The 20,466-nt window shown below is 39.5% G+C and overlaps 4 protein-coding genes across 5 annotated transcripts in view; 3 read left to right on the top strand and 1 right to left on the bottom strand.

Annotated features, from left to right (window-relative positions):
• The first annotated feature begins 2,772 nt into the window (after positions 1–2,772).
• LOC111570583 (troponin C, skeletal muscle) lies at positions 2,773–12,836 on the top strand. The gene is made up of 6 exons (XM_023273432.3): positions 2,773–2,885; positions 4,628–4,682; positions 4,812–4,955; positions 5,865–5,979; positions 9,512–9,648; positions 12,479–12,836. Exons 1-6 carry the CDS (start codon positions 2,883–2,885, stop codon positions 12,508–12,510), a joined length of 486 nt encoding a protein of 161 aa, XP_023129200.1. The 5' UTR covers positions 2,773–2,882; the 3' UTR covers positions 12,511–12,836.
• A 1,093-nt stretch (positions 12,837–13,929) lies between these two features.
• tnnc2.2 (troponin C2, fast skeletal type, tandem duplicate 2) lies at positions 13,930–17,599 on the top strand. Its single transcript, XM_023273437.3, has 6 exons — positions 13,930–14,049; positions 14,941–14,992; positions 15,326–15,469; positions 15,927–16,041; positions 16,156–16,292; positions 17,065–17,599. The coding sequence occupies exons 1-6, from the start codon at positions 14,047–14,049 to the stop codon at positions 17,094–17,096; spliced, it is 483 nt and encodes a 160-aa protein (XP_023129205.1). The 5' UTR covers positions 13,930–14,046; the 3' UTR covers positions 17,097–17,599.
• Positions 17,600–19,337: 1,738 nt separating this feature from the next.
• taf13 (TATA-box binding protein associated factor 13) lies at positions 19,338–20,146 on the bottom strand. Of its 2 annotated transcripts, none has more exons than XM_023273429.3 (2): positions 20,014–20,146; positions 19,338–19,905 (listed from the first exon to the last, which is right to left on the bottom strand). In XM_023273429.3, exon 2 carries the CDS (start codon positions 19,902–19,904, stop codon positions 19,530–19,532), a length of 375 nt encoding a protein of 124 aa, XP_023129197.1. In that variant the 5' UTR covers position 19,905; positions 20,014–20,146; the 3' UTR covers positions 19,338–19,529. The 2 variants fall into 2 exon arrangements, with proteins under 2 accessions (XP_023129197.1, XP_023129199.1); XM_023273431.3 differs by having other exon boundaries at positions 19,338–19,908; positions 20,014–20,094.
• Positions 20,086–20,466, top strand: part of slc35c2 (solute carrier family 35 member C2) — a 13,682-nt gene continuing 13,301 nt past the window's right edge. Inside the window, exon 1 of the mRNA XM_023273428.3 lies at positions 20,086–20,235. The gene's annotated coding sequence lies outside the window, so the exon portion shown is untranslated. The remainder of the gene's footprint in view (positions 20,236–20,466) is intronic.

The following is a 20,466-nucleotide window of genomic DNA, read 5'->3' as shown; positions in this document are numbered from 1 at the left end:
CTTCCAGAACATTTTTAGAGCGTCTTTAGAGAACTTCATCCTGCCTTTAAGAACATTCTGGGAACTAAAAGAAACTTCCGGATGAAAACATAACAAGAATTCTGCAGAACTTACTCAGAATCTTTTTAAAGCAAAAAGTTCTTGTCAGGTCCCTCTTTGTGTGTCCCCCCGTCTCTGTGAAGATCTTTTCAGTTACTTCCTGTTTTATTTTGTTAAACTGCCTTTCTTTCTGTGTTGCTTGTGTTTTTACTTCCTCCTGTTGTCTGTTTCCCTCCTTTTTTGACCGTCCTTATTAGTTTCACCAGTGTCTCGTCTTCCCAATGATGGATCTGTGGTATATAAGCAGGAGGGAAATACCTAGTTAGAATTATTTTGTTGTTTTCAAGAAAGCTATTCAGAGTTCTAGTAATATTTTCAGCAGGAGGTTTTCTTTTCAATCCCACAATGTTCTTCCTAAAGGCAGAATAAAGTTCTAAAGATGCTCTGAAAAAGGTCTTGAAACATAAATATTTGAGTTAGCCGTCATACTTTTATTAAGGCGTCTGGATGATTCGGCTCATCCAGAACAACTTCAAAGTCGACACTCGTTCTCCAGCAAAACAGCTGGTGAGTCTGAAGAAGATGGGATAAGATCCAGATGTGTGCAGAACAGTGAGACACACAGAAGCAGAGATGACTTGATTCTTAGTTAAATTTGTACGATGAACCAATTCAAAGTTTTGCTGCATCGACACAACTTGAAATCCTTAAACTAAATGACTGAATTCAAACTTTAATTCTTCAACAGCGGCTGTGTTCCACGAGCCACTTTAAAAACACCTGTTCCTCTCAACCAATCAGCATCCATTATAAATAGAAAGTGAAACCACGGTAACAGAGTGAGATGATTACAGTGTTGGAAAAAGACAAGTGCTGCATGCGGTGAAACATGTCTGCTTTAAGAATGATTTTACTACAGCAGGAATCTTGGCTGGAAGCAGCAGGCAGAGAACATTTCCACATCATTACCTACAAGGTCTAATTTCTGACAATCTACCAGAGAAAGCTTTAAAAAAAAAAAGTGCATATTAGTGAAACTTTTAATCACCACATCAAATAGGTGGCTTGTCAGAAAAAAAGCCCTGCAAAGTTCTAGTGATGTTTTCAGAGAGCGCTCTTTGAACAGAATGTTCTCTTAAGGCAGGATAAAGTTCCCTAAAGACACTGAAAAATGTTGTTAAAACATTTTCCAAATGTTGCATCAAGAACCTCCTTCCTTTGTTGTCATGTAACAGGTAAATATTTTAAATTACAGGAACATTTTATGAAAACACATTCTGTCTTCCGAGGCCTCGATAACATCTGGAGAGCATTTTCTGAATGTTGGATTGAGAATGTTCTTCTTTAGTTATCATGGAACATAATCTGACAACATCCTCCAAACATCTTCTGAATGTTAAAATGTTCTGTCTTAGTTCACTTTTAATCTCACAGGAACATTATTAGAAATGATAAATATCCTTAAAACGTTCTTTGAACATAATATTTAAATGTTTTCTTTTAAACATGTAGGTGATGTTGCTGAAACGTTCTCTGCTTGCTGGGTTGCTCTTGGACCAACTGTAATATTTTTGTTCTAAAAACATTCCAAGAAAGTTCTGAAATGTTCTAGTGATGTTTTTAGGGGGACGTTTTCTTTTATTTCCCAGAACGTTCTTTATAAAGGCAGGAAAAGTTCTCTAAAGATTGCTAATAAATGTTTTGATAACATTTTCCAAACATTGCATTGAGAACATCCTTTCTATGTTATCATGGAACATAATCTGACAACATCCTCCAAACATCCTCTGAATGTTAAAACGTTCTGTCTTAGTTCACTTTTAACCTCACAGGAACATTATTAGAAATGATAAATATCCTTAAAACGTTCTTATAACGTCAGATTAAAATGTTTTCTTTCAAACATTATTAGAACTTTTCGGTAATGTTAGTGGATGCTGCACTCTCTGCTTGCTGGGAAATCTGAACAACCCCTTGGTTCATTCATGGACTCTTCCTGTGTTGAGTCGAGGTTTGTATGAGGTGGAATAAACGATTCACTGTTGATAAGGGTCACTTCCAAGACTGAGGTTTTTAGTTATTTCTCATCAAGCATTGCGATTTGACTGACAACTAATTACACGTTGCTGGTTATATGAGCTGCGTTTTGTTGTTTGTTCATTGATGGAGTGAGAAACCAACAGCTCAAATGGTTAAAGACGAGGTACAGCTGTGCAGGATCACAAGTGCATTTTCACACCTCTTATGTTACAGATGTCAAAGGTGCAAGGGCAAGTCAGCAGCAGAGCCGGCAGATAGATGGGCCAACGGACACTGGGAGAGGGCTGAGAATCCGTGCACGCCGGGAGGTGTTAATCTGAGCGCGTGCGATGTGTGCGAGCGTGCACGAGCGTGCACGAGCGTGCACGAGCTCTGGTTCTTGTGCAGTATGTGAAATCAAGCGTCCGTCCACACTGAGATGCCCAGTTGATCCTCTGCCAAAATAACCTCCAGCTGCCTGATGCCTGTTGCAGTGTTTTCTTTTTTCTTTTTTCAATAAATGTCAGTGAGCTTGTCTGTTCTCTAAATATGGGGGATCGGACGGTGTGCCAAAACAAGGGGTTGTCCATCAGGAGATTGTAAGAGGGCACAAACTAAAGTCGAATTCGATTGGTTGGCTCCTGTCTGGAGTCGGGTTCTGCGGCCCAATCCGGATCGTTTTTAGTAAAATGGTGGCTGGATGAGAGGGTACTTATGGAGGGGAGTGAAGCCTCAGAGATACCTGACCTGTGCAGAAGGGAGGCTTTCTTTTCTAGTCGTCTGCTGTTTGTTCTGGTGTCTGTTGATCAGCACAGCCGGCCGCCATGGTAAGAAACAGAAAACTGAAAGAGGAGGGAAGAGTCGACAAGGAGGAGGCGGTTTAGTTTAAACAAATCTTTGAGGATTGTGTTTGTTTTCAGCTGATGAGGACAAAAGAAGATCCAAATCTTCACACTGCAAGACAATCTGGATTTCTATACAAGTGATGTTTTCTCTCCTGGAATTCTTGGGAATTTAATTCACACGCTTTGGCCTTTTATGATACTCGTTACAGAAAAACTAGTTCCTCCGACTGTTAACCTGCTGCTGTCCAGCTTCTCTATTCGTGCTGCTGTTGGTCGACAGACTGTCGCTGCTTTTGTGCTCCATCACTTTGTGGCTGCACTCAATGTGATTGATATTTAGATTGAAGGCAGCGATACTAAAGATAGAAAGCACACAGCTGAGTAAAGTGAGAAGACTTGCTGCCTTTTCCATACTTAGGATGTTCAACCTTGAGAAAATCCCTCTCAAATCCTCTCCCAAGACTCATCTTAAAAATAGCTTTAAAGTGGACTAATGGCCTTCCATATATTAATAGGGTTCTGTTGAGCAAACAAGTACTTCACTGTTTGAGTCTGTAAAATAATTAAGGGGGAAATCAACTTAAATCCATCTAAATATGATTTTGTTAGTTGTGTCTTGCTGTCGACAACTCAACTGAGGCAGTACTGGGACAGAACTGATATTTTTCTTCCCTATGCGCAGCGTAAACAAGATGCTGTCAGGAAAGATTCCTGTTCGATAAACTGTACTGTCTTCAATGCAATTTGAAGTTACGATGCCCTAGTCTGGGCAAACTGAGAGGCCGGCAGGTTTTAAAGTAAACGTTTGATGATAGTTCAAACTGTGAAGTTTAAACCAGTTTCTGCAACAAAAAAAACCCTTTATTATTCAATTTCTCCTCAGAAAAATTCACCTGAGGGCCCCTGAATTTGGACATTGCATGTTTTACTTTGTTCCCTTTTAAGAAGCATCTCTAACAAGTTCAGTCAGCTGGTGGAGGATTAAACTTCTGATTATTTCCGGTCCCTGGCTGTCACTTTGTCAGTAATAGTTGAGTCTCATGCTTTCTGTCCAGGCTTAAATATAAGACGGAGGGATCGCACCGGCACTTTTGGACATTTTAGCTCCTTAAAACATGCAAAAAAAAAACCATGCTTCAAATATATTTTCTGCACAGATGCACACTTTGTCCCATAAAAGGTCCATATGATGCAGTAGGATACAAATATTTATCTTATTCTCTTTTCAGTCTATAGGTAAAGATCAATTTGTAAAGACAAACTGTACCAAGTGAAAGTTGAAAGCAGTGAATTTCAGGTCGGCAATCATCATAATGCTATAAAGACACAAACTCTAGGATGTTTTGAAAGTCGTTCACGACATTTCTACAGAACACTGTAGAACAGAGCAGAACATGCAGAAAGATTGTTTTTTCTGCAGCAAACTGAATAACTTTCTTTGAAAAAGTGACTCAAATGAGATCACAGTGGGCAGATACACTTTCAAGGAATCCGTTTCCTCTTACGAAACCTCACATGATGCCATCAAAGCTTTCATTTCAGAAATTAGTCTTTGTTGAAGCTAATTTCACTCGTGCTGTTTGTGCTATGATTGTCCACCTGTTATTCTCCCATCATTGCTGATTACAAGCAGCTCTGCTACAATGTTGTTTTATTCCTTTTTTGACCAACTCAGCTTTAATTTTCCACTCCTTCCTTTCTCAACATTATTCTCTCCTGTGAAGCCCACCGATGCCCAAAGCGATGCCCGGTCCTTCCTGACCGAGGAGATGATTGCTGGTTAGTAACTCCCTTCATGCTGCTTGTACTGATTGCAACAGCAATACCTTCGAGAATAACATTAAAGAGCAAACCTTTGCTAGTTTCCACTGGTCTGACTTTAATCTGCTTCCTTATCTTGCTTCCCAGAGTTCAAGGCCGCCTTCGACATGTTCGACACCGACGGCGGTGGTGACATCAGCACCAAGGAGTTGGGCACCGTGATGAGGATGTTGGGTCAGAACCCATCGAGGGAGGAGCTGGACGCCATCATCGAGGAGGTGGATGAAGATGGTGAGATGAGAATTAGTTTCCTCATCTTTCAGACATCAGGGCTCCGGTTCAGGCTTCATTTTCTGTCAAATAATTGGAGTGGCACCCCTAATCCCAGCGAACCCTGATGACATCGACACGTTATTTTCAGCCTCCAGACCGACCGATGGCTTTACGCAGCTGTTTTTACAGGCTTTAGTAGGATTCCTTGTGATTAGTGAACAGATCTTTATGTGCAAAATCAGTGGAATGTCTCTTTAACCCTTTGATGCGCAGTGTGGGTCAGGAGATACTCATTTCCCATTGGATTTGGGTCACTTTTGACCCATGTTGTGCATCAAAGGGTAGAGCAAAGATTATCAAAGTTTGTGAACAGTCAAGAGGAGAAAGAGTCAAAAAGATTTAGTGCATTATCTCAAATTATGTGGGTGCTTCAAAAAGTTCTCTGCATGACATGAATACAGGGCTGTAACCCTTGAACTGTTGCTTCTTGAACCTTGAAAAGGTCGTGGATGCTGTTGAGGAGACTCTGGAGGCTTAAAATGTTGACTTTGTCCATGAATGGATGGTGAAGCTTGAACATTGGTGGACAAAGTGTATTAAAATTAAAGGAGAATACATTGGAAAGTAATGTATGAACAATTTTTCTCCTGTGATGTTTTCTGGTGACAACGGGAACTTTGTGTTCCTGAGTCAAAAATATGTTGCACATCATCTCAAACTATGAAGGTGCTTCAAAAGTTCATGAACCTTATTCATCCAACCTGCAAAGTCTGACTTCTATCTGTTCCCAAACTGATATCTCACGTGCCTGGTCGCCATTTACGGAGTGATGAAAAGGTGGTGGATGCTGTTGAGGAGAATCTGGAGGTCAGGATGTGACCCATCCATGAAGCGATAACAATCTTTCTCTTGTGACGTTCTCTTCAGGCAGCGGAACCATCGACTTCGAGGAGTTCTTGGTCATGATGGTGCAGCAGTTAAAGGAGGACCAGGCTGGAAAGAGCGAAGAGGAACTTTCAGAATGCTTCCGTATTTTTGACAAGTACGACACGATACGGACACCACATCGTACTATGTTCAGTACTATATGTACACTACTTTTGAAAAGTTTAGGGTCACCCGGGTAATTCCACATTTTCCATAAAAATTCACATTTTTATCCATGTGCTAACATAACTGCACAAGGGTTTTCTAATCATCAATTAGCCTTTCAGCACCATTAGCTAACACAATGTAGCATTAGAACACAGGAGTGATGGTTGCTGGAAATGTTCCTCTGTACCCCTATGGAGATATTCCATTAAAAATCAGCTGTTTCCAGCTAGAATAGTCATTTACCACATTAACAATGTCTAGACTGGATTTATCGTTCATTTAATGTTATCTTCATTGGGAAAAAGGACATTTCTAAGAGACCCTAAACTTTTGAACGGTAGTGTATATAAACCCATAAATAGAACATTATCTATAGAAGGAGAAGCTTCCTGCATGGTCTACAGAATCATTAAACAGAGTGAAATGCTCTGTGTAGAAAACATGACAGCACATTAACAAAGCATCAAACTGCATTTTTCCACCAATTATTTTGGGCACTGAGTCCATAAACCTGACGTCGTGATCCATTCTCACCATTCTTTTCTATTTCACAGTTGCAGATTCACGTAAAGGAGGAAGCAGTTTCTCTTTTTTGACAGTATTTATGTTGCATCTTAAGTTGTAGTGAGTCTAAAAAGAACTCTGTTCTTTAAACCAGAAATTACAGATTTTTTTTTAGCTATTTGAGAAAGCTGTGCCCTGGAAGGTACAGTTGGACATTTAAGCATCTTTTGTAAATTTAGAGTGTTGTTTGTGGTTACCTCACAAATATAATGTTGTTTTTAGCTTGTTTTTGGTCTCTGCTGGTAAAAACATCTGCTCCTGTAGGTGCAAACGCTTCCTTACATTCTGTTCATCGGCTCCATATTCATTCTTTCTGTATCCTGTCTGGTGCTGTGCAGTGAGTGTTTGAGCCTTATCTCTGAAAATATCTGCAAACTGTGAGGAAAAAATGATGCAATAGGAGTGATGAGCGTGGATAAAGTTCAGCTAAAACAAGGGTGTCAAACATGCGGCCCATGGGCCATAAACAGCCCTCCAGAGGGTCCAATCCGACCCACGGGACGACTTTGTAAAGTGTAAAAATTACAGCGAAAACACTAACTGCAAGATATAAACTTGTAAAACTATAAATCTTAAATAATTTCTAGACCATAACAAGATGTTTTGATCATCAAGTAAAATACTAGATTGTTCAATGTTCTCTTGTTGTTTTGTGTCTCATTTTTGTAATATTTTGTCTTGTTTTTGTTGTTTTTTTGTCTGACTTTTGTTGTTTATCTCATTTTTTGGTCATTCTGTGTTTCATTTTTGTCTTGCTTGTGTTTTTTGTCTTATCTGTGTGATTTTGTGTTTTGCTTTATTTATTGTTTTGTGTATCGTTTTTGTCCTTTAGTGTTTTTTTTTGTCTTGCTTGTTTATCTATTTTTTTGTCCTTTGGTTCTTTTTTTTGTCATTTTTTGCCTCGTTTTTGTCATTTGTGTAATTTTTTTGTCCTTTTTTTGTCATTTGTCCATTGTTTTGTTTGTTTTTGCTTTGTAACTATTTTGTCTAATTTTTTGTCTCTTTTTTAAAATTTTATTTCGTGTTGTTTGTCTCATTTTTGTCATATTTTTCTTGCTTTTTTTCTTGTGTGTCTTGTTTTTGTAACATTTTGCATTGTTTTTGTTGTCATTTGTCTTTTTTTGTCTGACTTTTGTCATTTTGATCATACAATAAAATATTATATCATTCAGTTCCAAATACTTGTGACTAAATGTTTTGTTCCTTTGTAGATAAACTGTGATCTGTAATGTGTAAATGATAAACTGAGGCATAATGTGGTTGAAATTGAATTTATTTTGCTTTGCAGGTTGTTCATAATGTTTCGGAAAAAGATATTCCTTAAATGTGAACTTTTTTGTACTAAAACAAAGGAAAAATTTGGAGTTGTGGTTATTTATAGGTTCTTATGCTGTGATTTTACTGGTCCGACCTCCTGGAGATCAAATTAGGCTGAATGTGGAACCTAAACTAGAACTTCATGATCTATAAAGCGAAGGGAAACTGCGCCTTTAGGTGTTAATTCTTTGCAGTGTCAAGCATTTTTGGCCCATTTTTTAAAAACAAGAATGTAGTTTATGGCCACTTTAAAGATGCACTAAACTAGAAATCCGATATAATTTCATCTAAAACAGCTGGTAGGCACTAAAGAAAATGGCTAAATTTGGAAAAGTCTTCTTTTGATGACTGCAGCCTACAGGTTTTTTACACAGAGGGTCATTTTTCATGTTTTCACAGTCTTCAGGAACCTTTTTTTTTATAATAACACTCTGTCAACTACCTTTACTTTACCTATAAATAACCACAACTCCAAATTTTTCCTGTGTTTTAGTGCAAAAAGGCTACATTCTGAAAATGTTCACATTGAAGGAATTATCTTTTTACAAAACATCATGAACAACCTGAAATTTCTTAAGAAAAATAAGATTAATTTCAGCAACATTGAGCCTCAGTTTATCATTTACACATTACAGCTTACAGATCACAGTGTCTATGTATCTATCTAATATTTTACTTTATGATCAAAATGACAAGAAATACAAAAAACAATGAAAACAAGACAAATTATTACAAAAATGAGACACAAAGTGACAAAAAATTTTATCTGTTTATCTGTTTCTTAATAGCGTGCAAACAAACAAACCAACAAGTCTTCTGCATGTATTAACATCAGATCATATTACTAATTGTACAAAGGAAACTAAAGAGCATTAGGACTTCTGTTCTCTTCAACCTACATGGCAGTTTAGCGTCTTTTAGTGAACAATCTCATTTTAACTCTCCTGTTGTCCTCATTTACAGACACCAAGAAATATTGTTTCCTTGTCTGAAAAAAATCCAAAAATACAACAGAAAACTCCCCAAAGTTCTGAAAATTTGCAAAACCCTCAGGAAGAAAATTCCAATAATTCCTTAAAAGTTTTATTTTTAAAAAATCTCCCAAATTTGGCAAGAAAATTCTTGTAAATATTTTCAAAAAATGAGTAAAAATCTTCCAAAAAAATCCTAAAAATCTCTAAAGTAATTCCATATATATCAGTAAAACTTCTAATATTCTCTTAAGAACATTCACAAAAAAAATCAACCAAAATCCAGCGAAATTCGCTGGATTTTGGTTGGTTTTTTTTGTGAATGTTCTTAAGAAACATTTTTAACATTTCTTTTTTTCCACCAAAAAATGTTCAAAGATTTCCAATAAATTTTGCAAATGTGGACATCAGAAGTTTCACTGTGAAAATATATATTTCTTACCACATTTTCAAACTTTAAAACGGGTCAATTTGACCCGCAGGACGATACGAGGGTTAAAAAGCTTCTGATGTTGCTCCCCAATAATCCTTCCTTATTCAGTATTATTGGATGAACCAGTAAACTGCTTGAAAATGTCCACGGTGAGAGATCTGTTGTGAATTTAATGATATTTTCTTGACCCACAGGAACGGAGACGGTTTCATCGATCGCGAGGAGTTCGGAGACATCCTCCTCAAAACCGGAGAGAACGTTGCGGAGGAAGATATCGACGAGATGTTTGGAGAGTCAGACACAAACAAAGATGGAAAGATTGATTTTGATGGTAAGATTCAGATATTTACAGCGAGAACTAAGATTGTGTTGTTGTTCTATGAGAACAACAAAGCTATACAAATACTATGTGGTCTGTCATGACAACCTCCTCCTACCTTTGACATTGACAAGCAACGAACTCCCTGAAAACTAAAAGCTGTAAAAGCTAAGTGTGAATTTGTGCCCTGAAGTGTTGCAATAAGGAATTAAGATATAAAACGTTAATAACTGAGCTTCAAAGGTTCTGGTGTTTTGTGAACTTAGTGCAGAAACAGACTAAATGTTGCCCCCAGCTGACACACTCACAGGTTGTAGTCTTTTTTTGCTAAGCTAAGCTAATCTAAGCTAAGCTAAGCTAAGCACCTGTCAGCTCTCTGACTCTATAAAAAGACAGGAAGCAGTGACATCATCCACTGGTTTACATTGGAGCTGAAGAATGTCGTCATGGTCGACACCATCTTCTGTGGTTGGAGTCACAAACTTCCACATATGGGAAGCAATACAGACTAGAGGAACGCTCCAGCAACATTAGCTAACGTTATCTACAAGTTCTAATAATGTTCTAAAGAAAACATTTTAATCTGATGCTCAAAGAACGTTTTAAGGATATTTATCATTTCTACTAATGTTCCTGTAAGGTTAAAAGTGAACTAAGACAGAACGTTTTAACATTCAGAGGATGTTTGGAGGATGTTGTCAGATTATATTCCATGATAACTGAAGAAGAACGTTCTCAAACCAACATTCACAAAATGTTCTCCTGATGTTATCGAGGCCTCAGAAGATAGAATGTATTTTTATAAAACGTTTCTGAAATTTAAAATATTACCAAAGATAGAACATTTTACCTGCAATGTTATGAGGATGTTTTGGGGATGTTGATGTTGAGAACGTTCTTCTATAAAATGTTCCCACAATGATGACAAAGGAAAGATGTTCTCAGTGCAACATTTGAAGAACATTTTAAAAAACATTTTGACAGCATCTTTACAGAAATTTTATTATGAATTTAAGAAGAACATTTTGGGAACTAAAAGAAAATCTTCCGCTGAAAGCATTATGAGAACTTTGCAGAACTTCCTCTGTGCATTTTTTTTCTGCTGGATATGTTCTGTGTAACACAGGAGGAACCTTCTCAAACCAACATTTAAAAAATGTTCTCCAGAAAAAGAAAACATTTTAATCTGATGTTCAAAGAACGTTTTAAGGATATTTATCATTTCTACTAATGTTCCTGTGAGGTTAGAAGTGAACTAAGACAGAACGTTTTAACATTCAGAGGATGTTTGGAGAATGTTGTCAACTTATGTTCCATGATAACTAAAGAAGAACGTTCTCAAACCAACATTCAGAAAATGTTCTCCAGATGTTATTGAGGCCTCAGAAGACAGAATGTGTTTTTATAAAATGCTCCTGTAATTTAAAATATTAACAAAGATGGAACATTTTACCTGCAATGTTCTGAGGATGTTTTGGGGATGTTGCTGTTGAGAACGTTCTTCTATAAAATGTTCCTACAATATTTCATGATAACAAAGGAAAGACATTCTCAGTGCAATATTTGGAAAATGTTTTAATAACATTTTTAGAATTTTCCCTCAATGTTACATGACAACAAAGAAAGGACGTTCTCAATGCAACATAGAACATTTTTAGAACTTTGTCCTGCCTTTAAGAACATTCTAGCAACTAAAAGAAAGGTTCCTGCTAAACCATCACTAGAACTTTGCAGAACTTTCTGAAAACATTTTCAGAACAACAATAACAAATAAAACTAGCTGGACCCAGCAAGCAGGGAACGTTCCCATAACATTGACTAACGTTATCTACAAGTTCTAATCATGTTTGAAAGAAAACATTTTAATCTGATGCTCAAAGAACGTTTTAAGGATATTTATCATTTCTACTAATGTTCCTGTGAGGTTAAAAGTGAACTAAGACAGAACGTTTTAACATTCAGAGGATGTTTGGAGGATGTTGTCAGATTATGTTCCATGATAATTAAAGAAGAACATTCTCAAACCAACATTCAGAAAATGTTTCACGACAGAATGCTTTTCTATGAAATGTCCCTGTAATTTAAAATATTAACGATGGAACATTTTACCTGCAATGTTCTGAGAATGTTTTGGGGATGTTGCTGTTGAGAACGTTCTTCTGTAAAATGTTCCCACAATGTTACATGACAAAAAAGGAAGGATGTTCTCAATGCAACATTTATAACATGTTTTAGGAACAGTTTTAGAGCATCTTTAGGGAATTTTTTCCTGCCTTATAGAAGAAAATTCTGGGAACTAAAAGAAACTTCTCTCTGAAAACATTAATAGAACCTTGTAGAACTTTCTCATAATTTTTTTGAGAACAAATGTTTTTTTTAGCTGGGGTGGAACATAATTTGACAAAATCCTCCAAACATCCTTTGAATGTTGCAACATTAATTTTTAAGAAACTTTTCTTCTGAACATTATTTAAAATGTCCTTTTTCCTTTTTCTTTGAACATTAGATTAAAATGCTGTCTTTAGAAAAAATGCCAGAACCTGTTGGTAATGTTGTGGGAACGTTCTTGTCTTGCTGGGAGAAGGTCATCAGGTTCTGTACAAAATATGGACTTTAGGATTCAGTCTGTGTTTCCACATGAAGGATTTAAACTTGAAGATGAAAATAATAGATAAGAAAGTGGAGAATTCTTATTTTTAAATTGATACAGTGTGGAGAATAAAGATCTCATCATCATGTTGGACGTTCTGCGTTAAAATCACACGTTCTCTGTGAGTCTCCTGCACACTGATGGACTAATTGTTTGCTCTAATTGACCGTCACGTTCTTTCTGTGCCTCCAGAGTTTCTGAAGATGATGGAGAACGTCCAGTAACGAGACCAACATTCCTTCCTTCCTCTGGGAGAAAACGATGGAAAATCTGCTCCATAACCTGAAGAACGTTGTGGTTCCTGAGATGTGATACAAACAAGCCCCCGACCCGCCCGTCCGGCTGAGGATATCTATAAATATCCACTCAAACCTTTTAAGACGAAGACGCTTTCCCCCCTCGGACACCTCAGAGCGTCGGACGCCCAGCTGTCCTCCTTTAGCAGCTGCTGTTCCTCCAGAAATGCTACACCGTCGAGCTCCAACCCCCCAACCTGAACCTCCTCTCCACTCTGATCTGCTTTCTAAATAAATCCACTTTTCTTCTTTCACCAACTGTGCATCGTTGCGAGTTTTTCCCTGCTCCTTCATGCATGCCTCAAGTGTCTTGACCAAATTTTGGGTCGGTTTCTGCGAACATTTCAGCTGTTTTTCTGGAACTTTTAGATTCTCAGGGGCACACGAGCCCATACACTTTCTACGTCAACTTTCTTTCACGCAAACACCACAAAACCTACAAACCAGCCTCCACGCTTCACTTTAAAACACCTCAGTTTGCACAGAAAGCCGCTGAAAGCCTCCCTGCCTCTTTTGATGCAAGAAACCCGTCGCTTCTGAGCAACGTTTCTGGCTCAACCTGATCTTTTCCAGTTTGCTCTGTCCTAAATTTCTGTTATTAATCTTCTCGAAGGAGTCTCCGGAGTCTGAGCGGCCACAGAGCGGAGATGTCAGGTCTTCCTCCGGGTATTTAGCTTCTCCTCAGGATCCCATCCTGCCTCCTCTGAGCTCCTCCCTCCAGGAACCAGGTGCCATAAAAGGACCACCAGGTTGTGTTTGTGGCTCCAAGTTTCTGGCTTGTGGGTCTGAAATCTGCCTTCTATTCAGGGCACTGAGGGTTGGGTGGGGTTTAGAGATGGTGAGATGAGGTCCTGCAGCTTTTTCCCCCCAGTGTTGAGTTTCACACCCAGATCCTTCACAAAATCCATAACCTACTTAGAAATCTCCCCCTCCGTGCTCCTGGTCTTATTGTTTACAAGGCCGAAATAGAAATCCAGAGTGATGTGAGCTGCGAGAACTGTGGTTTAGTTTTGAATTTTAGTGCATTTTGCTTCTCAAAGTTCACAGTAGGACTCCCACAACAAACCCAAAGTCAAACACATTCTCATATCTGCTGCACTTTTTCATTCTCTCCTCCAAAACTTTGCATTTTTCCTCCTGCATCTCCTCACATTTACATTTTTCCACCTCAAAAATCTCCCACTTCGCTTCTTGTACATTCTTAATCCTGCAACTTGTAGGAACTAGAGCTTTTCCTCTCCAAAGTGTGATTGGCTTGCGGTGGCCCCAGAACCCTAAAAGTTCAGGATACTAAATCTGGAGGCCTGTGAGAGGCAGGGGGCGGGACCTGGCCGCCCCGTTTAAAGTGTGTCTGAACCTTCACTTGACGTCTAGTCTCTCTGTTGGGGTGCACACGGATTGACCACTCCTTTGGGCTTTTCTTTTTTCCTTGGATATTTGGGGGGGAAAAGCTAATCCACAAACATGGTAAGACAGAAAGATTGCGCAACATTGACGCACTGAGCTGTTTCCAAACGGATCAGTGAAGCAGCCAGAATGAGAGTTTGTGTTAATGAATGAGTAATAAAAGCATGTTAAAGAAAAATGTCGTTTTTAAAAAGTATGCTTGGTGATGTTAACTGTTAGGTTAAAAGGAGTCGTTGGATTGATTTTTCATCTGCACTTCAGCTTTTTAATACAGTTATTTGTTGCATTTCAGTTGAATTCTTACTAAATATCCATTTAAAATTCCCATTTGAGCAACTTTCCTCTTGCAAATACTCTAAATCCTTCTAGAAGTTTAACTGTGGCTGCTGATGAGGAGCAGGTTGGGTGTCAGCTGGGAATTCTGCTTAGGCAACAAATTCCCCGGGATTGGATGTCTGCAGGCCTTATACAGCGAGCCTAATGTGTTGAGCCTGAAATAGCCGGACTCATTTTCACCGAGCTCCAAATTCCTCCTGAGACGCCGCCACTAAATCCTGCAACACATCACTAACTTTTTACATGCTGAAACGATGTTATCACAAAACATTAATGACAACAATATCTTTAGAACATTACTCTAAAATTATTTAAATTAATCCTATGCACTGTGCGTAATAGTAGTTTTATTGTCCCAGGTGTCATTATTGTTTTCAGTGATAATATTTTAGACCTTTAGTCAAAAATCGGGTGTTTTTAAGCAGTTTTATTTTTAAAATTAATCATAAGAGCAGCCAGAATGTCAAAAAAATCTATATATTTTCCCAATCTTAAAGATAATAATTTGGCTTTAAGATTTGGCTAAATACAGAGTTTAACTGGAATAATCACTGAAGCCTAAATGAAGCCTGCAGTGAGATATAAGGTGACAAAGTGGATCCTGTTTTCTTCCAGACTGACGCGCAACAAGAGGCCCGCTCCTACCTGAGCGAGGAAATGTTGGCTGGTGAGTAACGCGTTACAGAAGTAATGCCATTACTTTAACCTAGTATGAGTAACAGATTACACATCACGTTTTTCAAGACATCAAATGAGTCGTGCAGTTCCAGTTTGTATCGTTTTTCTAAAAGTGTAAGCAAAACTGTGAGAAATAAGGCCCAATATGACCTTCAACAAAAAGCAAAAATGCATAAAGAAATTCTTATTTTGACCACCTAAATATTCTGTTATGTTGAAAGGAATGATCTGCTGTTTGGAACTGCCGAGTGGTCAATACAGACAAATGAAGCCAGAGAAATGGCGCACAAAGACGCATAATTTCTACTCTTTATTTCTCCAGAGTTCAAAGCCGCCTTCGACATGTTCGACACCGACGGTGGCGGTGATATCAGCACCAAGGAGTTGGGTACCGTGATGAGAATGTTGGGTCAGAACCCGACAAGAGAGGAGTTGGATGAGATCATCGAGGAGGTCGATGAGGACGGTGAGGAACAGTAGTTTAACTCAAACAGCGGCACAGCAGACCTGCTGTGCGCAAAAAGCATTTTTATGCGCGTCTGGCACTTTTATACACTTTTATCAGTGCATCTTCTGTGATAAATCCTTTGCCACACACATGTATGCGCACGCATGCACACACACACACACCCACATTACACCTACTGTGCGCATAAAGTGCTTTTACGCACAAGAAATACGCGCGTCTGACACTTTCATTTTACATATTCTGTGATAAATCATTTGTTACTTGCCCACGTGCACATGCACACACATGCAAGCGCATTGCTAGGTTCTGCTTTGAATGAATAGATTATTAAATTATACTGAATGTGGTTTAAATTATGCTCCCGGTGGTTCCATGCGTAAAACTGTGCGTAAAACGAGTCCGACTTTGGGCCGCTCATCGCCAATCAACGATGTGGCCTCTTTCCAACCCTCAGGTAGCGGTACCATCGACTTCGAGGAGTTCTTGGTCATGATGGTGAGGCTGCTAAAGGAGGACCAGGCCGGCAAGAGCGAGGAAGAGTTGGCAGAGTGCTTCCGTGTGTTCGACAAGTACGTGCGCAGTGTTACTGTCGATGCCACGATCTGGTGTTCATGATGCGATGTTTTGCTTCCCATAACTGTCATTGTCCGTTCAATTCCACACTGTCTTGTCTTTTCCTTCAGGAACGGTGACGGCTACATCGACAGAGACGAGTTCGCCCTCATCATCCGCAGCACCGGTGAGTCCATCTCAGAGGAGGAGATCGACGAGCTGCTGAAGGATGGAGACAAAAACGCCGACGGCATGCTGGACTTTGACGGTGCGTTTAAGATGATAATGTCGATAATAAACGATTTTCTCAGTGTAAAGACGCTAATTTTCAAACCATTAAACATCCCAATGAGTAATGTAGAGAATGTTTGATGTCAAAATAAACATTTTTACAAACTTAATGTTGGGGTTAACTGAAAACATCTTTATTTAAAATATTTTACTGCAGCTGTTGAGCATTAAAATCCTTCTGTTAGTCTCTGTGTGTGTAGATTCTCAGTCATCCCAGTCCTGACAATGCAAAGAGCTTCAGTAGACAGCAACTGAACGTCTATGTTTAGGTTCTTGAAGACATTTTTAGGTTCTTGGAGATGTTCTACTTCTCCAAAACTGAAGAAGCCTATTGCATGACAGGTGAAACATCTTCAAGAACCTAGAGAGAGGTTCCTGTTGACTTGGATGACTTTATTCATCCTCGAAGTTGTTACAGCAGCGTGGATATTCAGTAAAAGGGGTAAACAATAAGACAACACAGAGTATTAGGGTGTAAGGTGAAGGGAAAATAAATATATATGAGATATAATAGGGAAAAATCAGCAGGATGTGCTGCTTTCTAATGAAGCTCCAAGGATTCTGTTGTTCTACAGCTCATCGGGTGTGTTGAAGTTTTACTGGCTGTACTGTTAAATATTTCTGTAAATTACTGAATAATTTTCATTCTCCAGTCCTCATTTCACATTTAGAGACAGAAAGAAATAAAAGGCTAATTTGCCGCCGATGATCCCATGAATTGAGTTTTTTCCGTCTCTTTTCATTCCCAGAATTCCTCAAGATGATGGAGAATGTGCAGTAAACCCAGAAAGACTCACGGACATTCCTCCACCCTCCTGTGAAGCCCCACTCTGAATCCACCTGAACCACCTTTTCCCTCCCTCCTGTCTCCTCCCGCCTCTCTTCTCCATCCTCAACAGAAAGCTAGGGCACCTGGCGGGGGTCGCTGGCCGGGCTACACTCTTCCCCGGCCGGCTAGTTGAACGCAGACGGACTCCTCGCCGACACCGTTGGGCTGCGACGGGGAAACTCACACCTTCTGCATGGCGTCACATCAGCGACCCCCTCCTCTCTGCTGGAAAAAAAGCCTCCGATCTAGATGTAGTCTAGATGGACGGGCAGCCTGCTACCTGCTGCTTAGACCAATTCATTCAACCACTTCACTGTACAAAGAAGTACATTTGCTTGAAGAGAATAAATGAACTAACACATGCTCTCTTGTAGTTGGTCTGTCATATTTATGGTCTGTGTAAAAAAAAAAAAAGTTTGTTTTGAGGAATATCAATAAAATCTCTTTGTTTCTTCTTTTTGTCCATTTTGTTTGAACCACAGCCGGGTTTTGTGCTCAACAGAAGATGTCTGAACTGTTCCCAACGCCCAGGATTCCTGGCTGTGATTATGCAGTTTAATTTAGGGTTGGAGCCTCATGAAGAAAGGCTAACTTTCACAATTGTATCAATCTGCTCTTTTAATATTCTTATCAGTTTCCAAGACTCAAAGCTGATGCTGTCAGATGTCATTTTCTGTCCAACCAACAGTCCAAAGCTCCTAAATATGCATTTTGAAATCATAAAAGTAGAAAGTAAACTAGGAAATGGAACTTTAAATCAAGGAATAACCTCGATAACCACACACCTGATCTACTTCAAACTTGGCAAGTTTACTGCTGGGGACAATATGAAGTATTTCTCATGATTTTTGGGGGTCTGTAGAGGGCCTCAGTTGACCTGTGGATGAAGAAAAAGCTGCCTTTTTGCTCTGCAACACCCTCAGTAAAATGTACATATTCTGATAATCCATCATCTGTACGCCGATTAATGCTCATTAGGGTCATGGGGGGCTGGAGTCTATCCCAGCTGAGTTAGAGTGAAGGCAGGGGACACCTGGACAGGTAACACTCTATCACAAGGCTACATATAGAACAAACAGTCACACTCATATTCATACCTATGAACAATTTAGAGTTACCAATAAACCTCAGCATGTTTTTGGATGGGCTGCACAGTGGCTCGGTTTTTTGCATTTTTGCCTTGCAGCTAGAAGATCCCCGGTTTGCATCCCAGCCTTTCTGGGATCTTTCTGCATGGAGTATGCATGTTCTCCCTGTACACGTGTGGGCTTCCTCCCACAGTCCATTTCAGGACTGAGTTTAAAATTTCATTGTTTTTAAGGTTTTAAATGGGTGAGTACCTCCTTATTTAGCAAATATCTTACATTTTTATCCACCAGTTAAAGCACTGAGGCACCAGAAACTCTTGGGCACAAAATAGTATCAACAGAGCCTTTGCAGCAGCTACAGTTCTCCTCTTCATGTCAGGAAAAGTCACTACTGAAGAGTCAAAGTAGAGCTTGACACCCTGACTTCATCCTTTATTATGTGGTGTCTTTTAGTTTAGTGCGTTTTTAATTCCAAATGGTCTCATTCAGAAACACTTTCTGTGTTTATGTCTTATGGGTCGTCATTTGTTTCAATTTGTGCTGTATTAAATGTGCTTTATGGTTAAATTTGACTTGACTTGAATGGTTTGGAAGCAGAGTGGTCTGACCCCCTCTCTGTAGTTTCTGAGAAAAATGGGTTCAAAGTTTTGCGTTTTCAAGAATGGTCTAACAATGAAGCGCCACTGTGATGCTATATTTGGGTTGTGGGTTAGAACACTTTACCATAAAAACTTTAAGATATTATATAAAGTAGGGTGACCAAACATCTGGTTTTCCCAGGACATGTCCTGTTTTCACGTCCTGCCCTAGCCGTCCTGGTTGTTTTTTATAAAAGTGATGAAAATGTCCTGGTTTTCACTGAGCCACTAACCCCAGTAAACTTCAAGTATCATTTGAGTATCGCATTGCCGGGCTGAGTGTCCTGGTTTTCAGTAATCAAAATGTGGTCATCCTAATACAAAGATCAGTTCTGATTCTAACTGTCTAAATTATTATACTGTATTTACTATTTCTTCCTTTACATGTTTCCATTTACCGTATTTGTCTGTAAAGAAACCATCTCAGAGTGTTTTGCTACTCAAATTAACTGGAGTGACTGGGAATATTAAAACAATATGAAAGTTACTTTATTACGACAATTAAACAACATGTTATTAAGTTTATGCCCACCATTGGGACATTTCTTGTTATATTTATGCCACAAAAACACAATTTGGACAACAAGTCAAGCTTGAATAACAAATCAAAACGACACAAACCTCCAAATCAAACGTGTTTCCTACAAAAAATGAGTCGTTTAGGAGCCATAATTGGCTTCGTCGAAGGCTTTCCTGGCTCTCTTCAGCTCCTCGTTCATGGTCAGCAGGTCTTTGACTCTGGCGAACTTCCGGGGGTCCTTACGGATCAGAAACACGATGTCCTCCACCTGGACGCGGCCCTGGCGTCCGATGGACATGGCTTTGTGGGTCATCTCCGTGATGAACTCGATCACCAGGTCCTCCAGGATGTCCACGGACTCCGTGTACGGGTTCTGGTCGTCCCCGAAGCCGTACATCATGCACCGGAGCTCCTTGGAGAAGAGCCTCTTCCTCCTGCCGTGGCCCACGTCCACCCCGCTGGTTCCGTCGTCCAGCTCCTCGTCGAAACCGGGTTCGTCCTCCTCGTCCGCCATTCTGCTGGAAAACACCGGTTTAATTAGGCGGTCAATATATATTTTTATAACATTAAATTAACATCCTTATAATGCGCAGTTACGCGGAACTTCCAGCAAACGTATTTACCTGAAACGGAAGCTGGACTTGTTTGTGTCGGTTTTTCTTCTTCGTTGGATTTGATTTGCAGCTTTGTGTACTTCCGCTTTCGTCTCGTTGACTGCGGAAGTAGCGATTTGGAGACCGTTAGCCGGTGAAAACACATCGCCCCCGGCGGTTCGCTTCCCGTTACACCGTACACATCTCTAAGTTTACTCATGTTAGTCTGCTATACGGTCACCGCAACTCACGGTAAGTTTATTTTAAACAAAACTCTCTCTGTCGTTTTATTTGCTGATGGCGCGCTGCGGTGCCAAACCTAATTCAAAAAGATGCAGATTTAACATCACCTCGTCTGTGTGGATCACCAACAGGATGCATATGAGATTCTACTGAGATACCACCACCTAGCTAGCTCATAGTGTAAATCAGCTCCATCCACGTGTGTTTAAACCCGTCCAGAGAGTTTTTAGCTGATTGTGT

The sequence above is a fragment of the Amphiprion ocellaris genome, chromosome 8 (assembly GCF_022539595.1).
Source record: "Amphiprion ocellaris isolate individual 3 ecotype Okinawa chromosome 8, ASM2253959v1, whole genome shotgun sequence".
NCBI classification, from domain to species: Eukaryota; Metazoa; Chordata; class Actinopteri; family Pomacentridae; genus Amphiprion; species Amphiprion ocellaris.
Note: the sequence above shows the minus strand (reverse complement) of the source record. Positions and strands in the feature narration are given on the sequence as shown.

Coding starts and splice junctions, on each gene's coding strand:
- LOC111570583 (XM_023273432.3), top strand. Junction 5,980..9,511: donor TGCTTCCGTATTTTTGACAA/GTACGACACGAT, acceptor CTTGACCCACAG/GAACGGAGACGGTTTCATCG. Junction 9,649..12,478: donor TGGAAAGATTGATTTTGATG/GTAAGATTCAGA, acceptor CTGTGCCTCCAG/AGTTTCTGAAGATGATGGAG.
- tnnc2.2 (XM_023273437.3), top strand. Junction 16,042..16,155: donor TGCTTCCGTGTGTTCGACAA/GTACGTGCGCAG, acceptor CTTTTCCTTCAG/GAACGGTGACGGCTACATCG. Junction 16,293..17,064: donor CGGCATGCTGGACTTTGACG/GTGCGTTTAAGA, acceptor TTTCATTCCCAG/AATTCCTCAAGATGATGGAG.
- taf13 (XM_023273429.3), bottom strand. CDS start 19,904: ATGGCGGACGAGGAGGACGAACCCGGTTTCGACGAGGAGCTGGACGAC.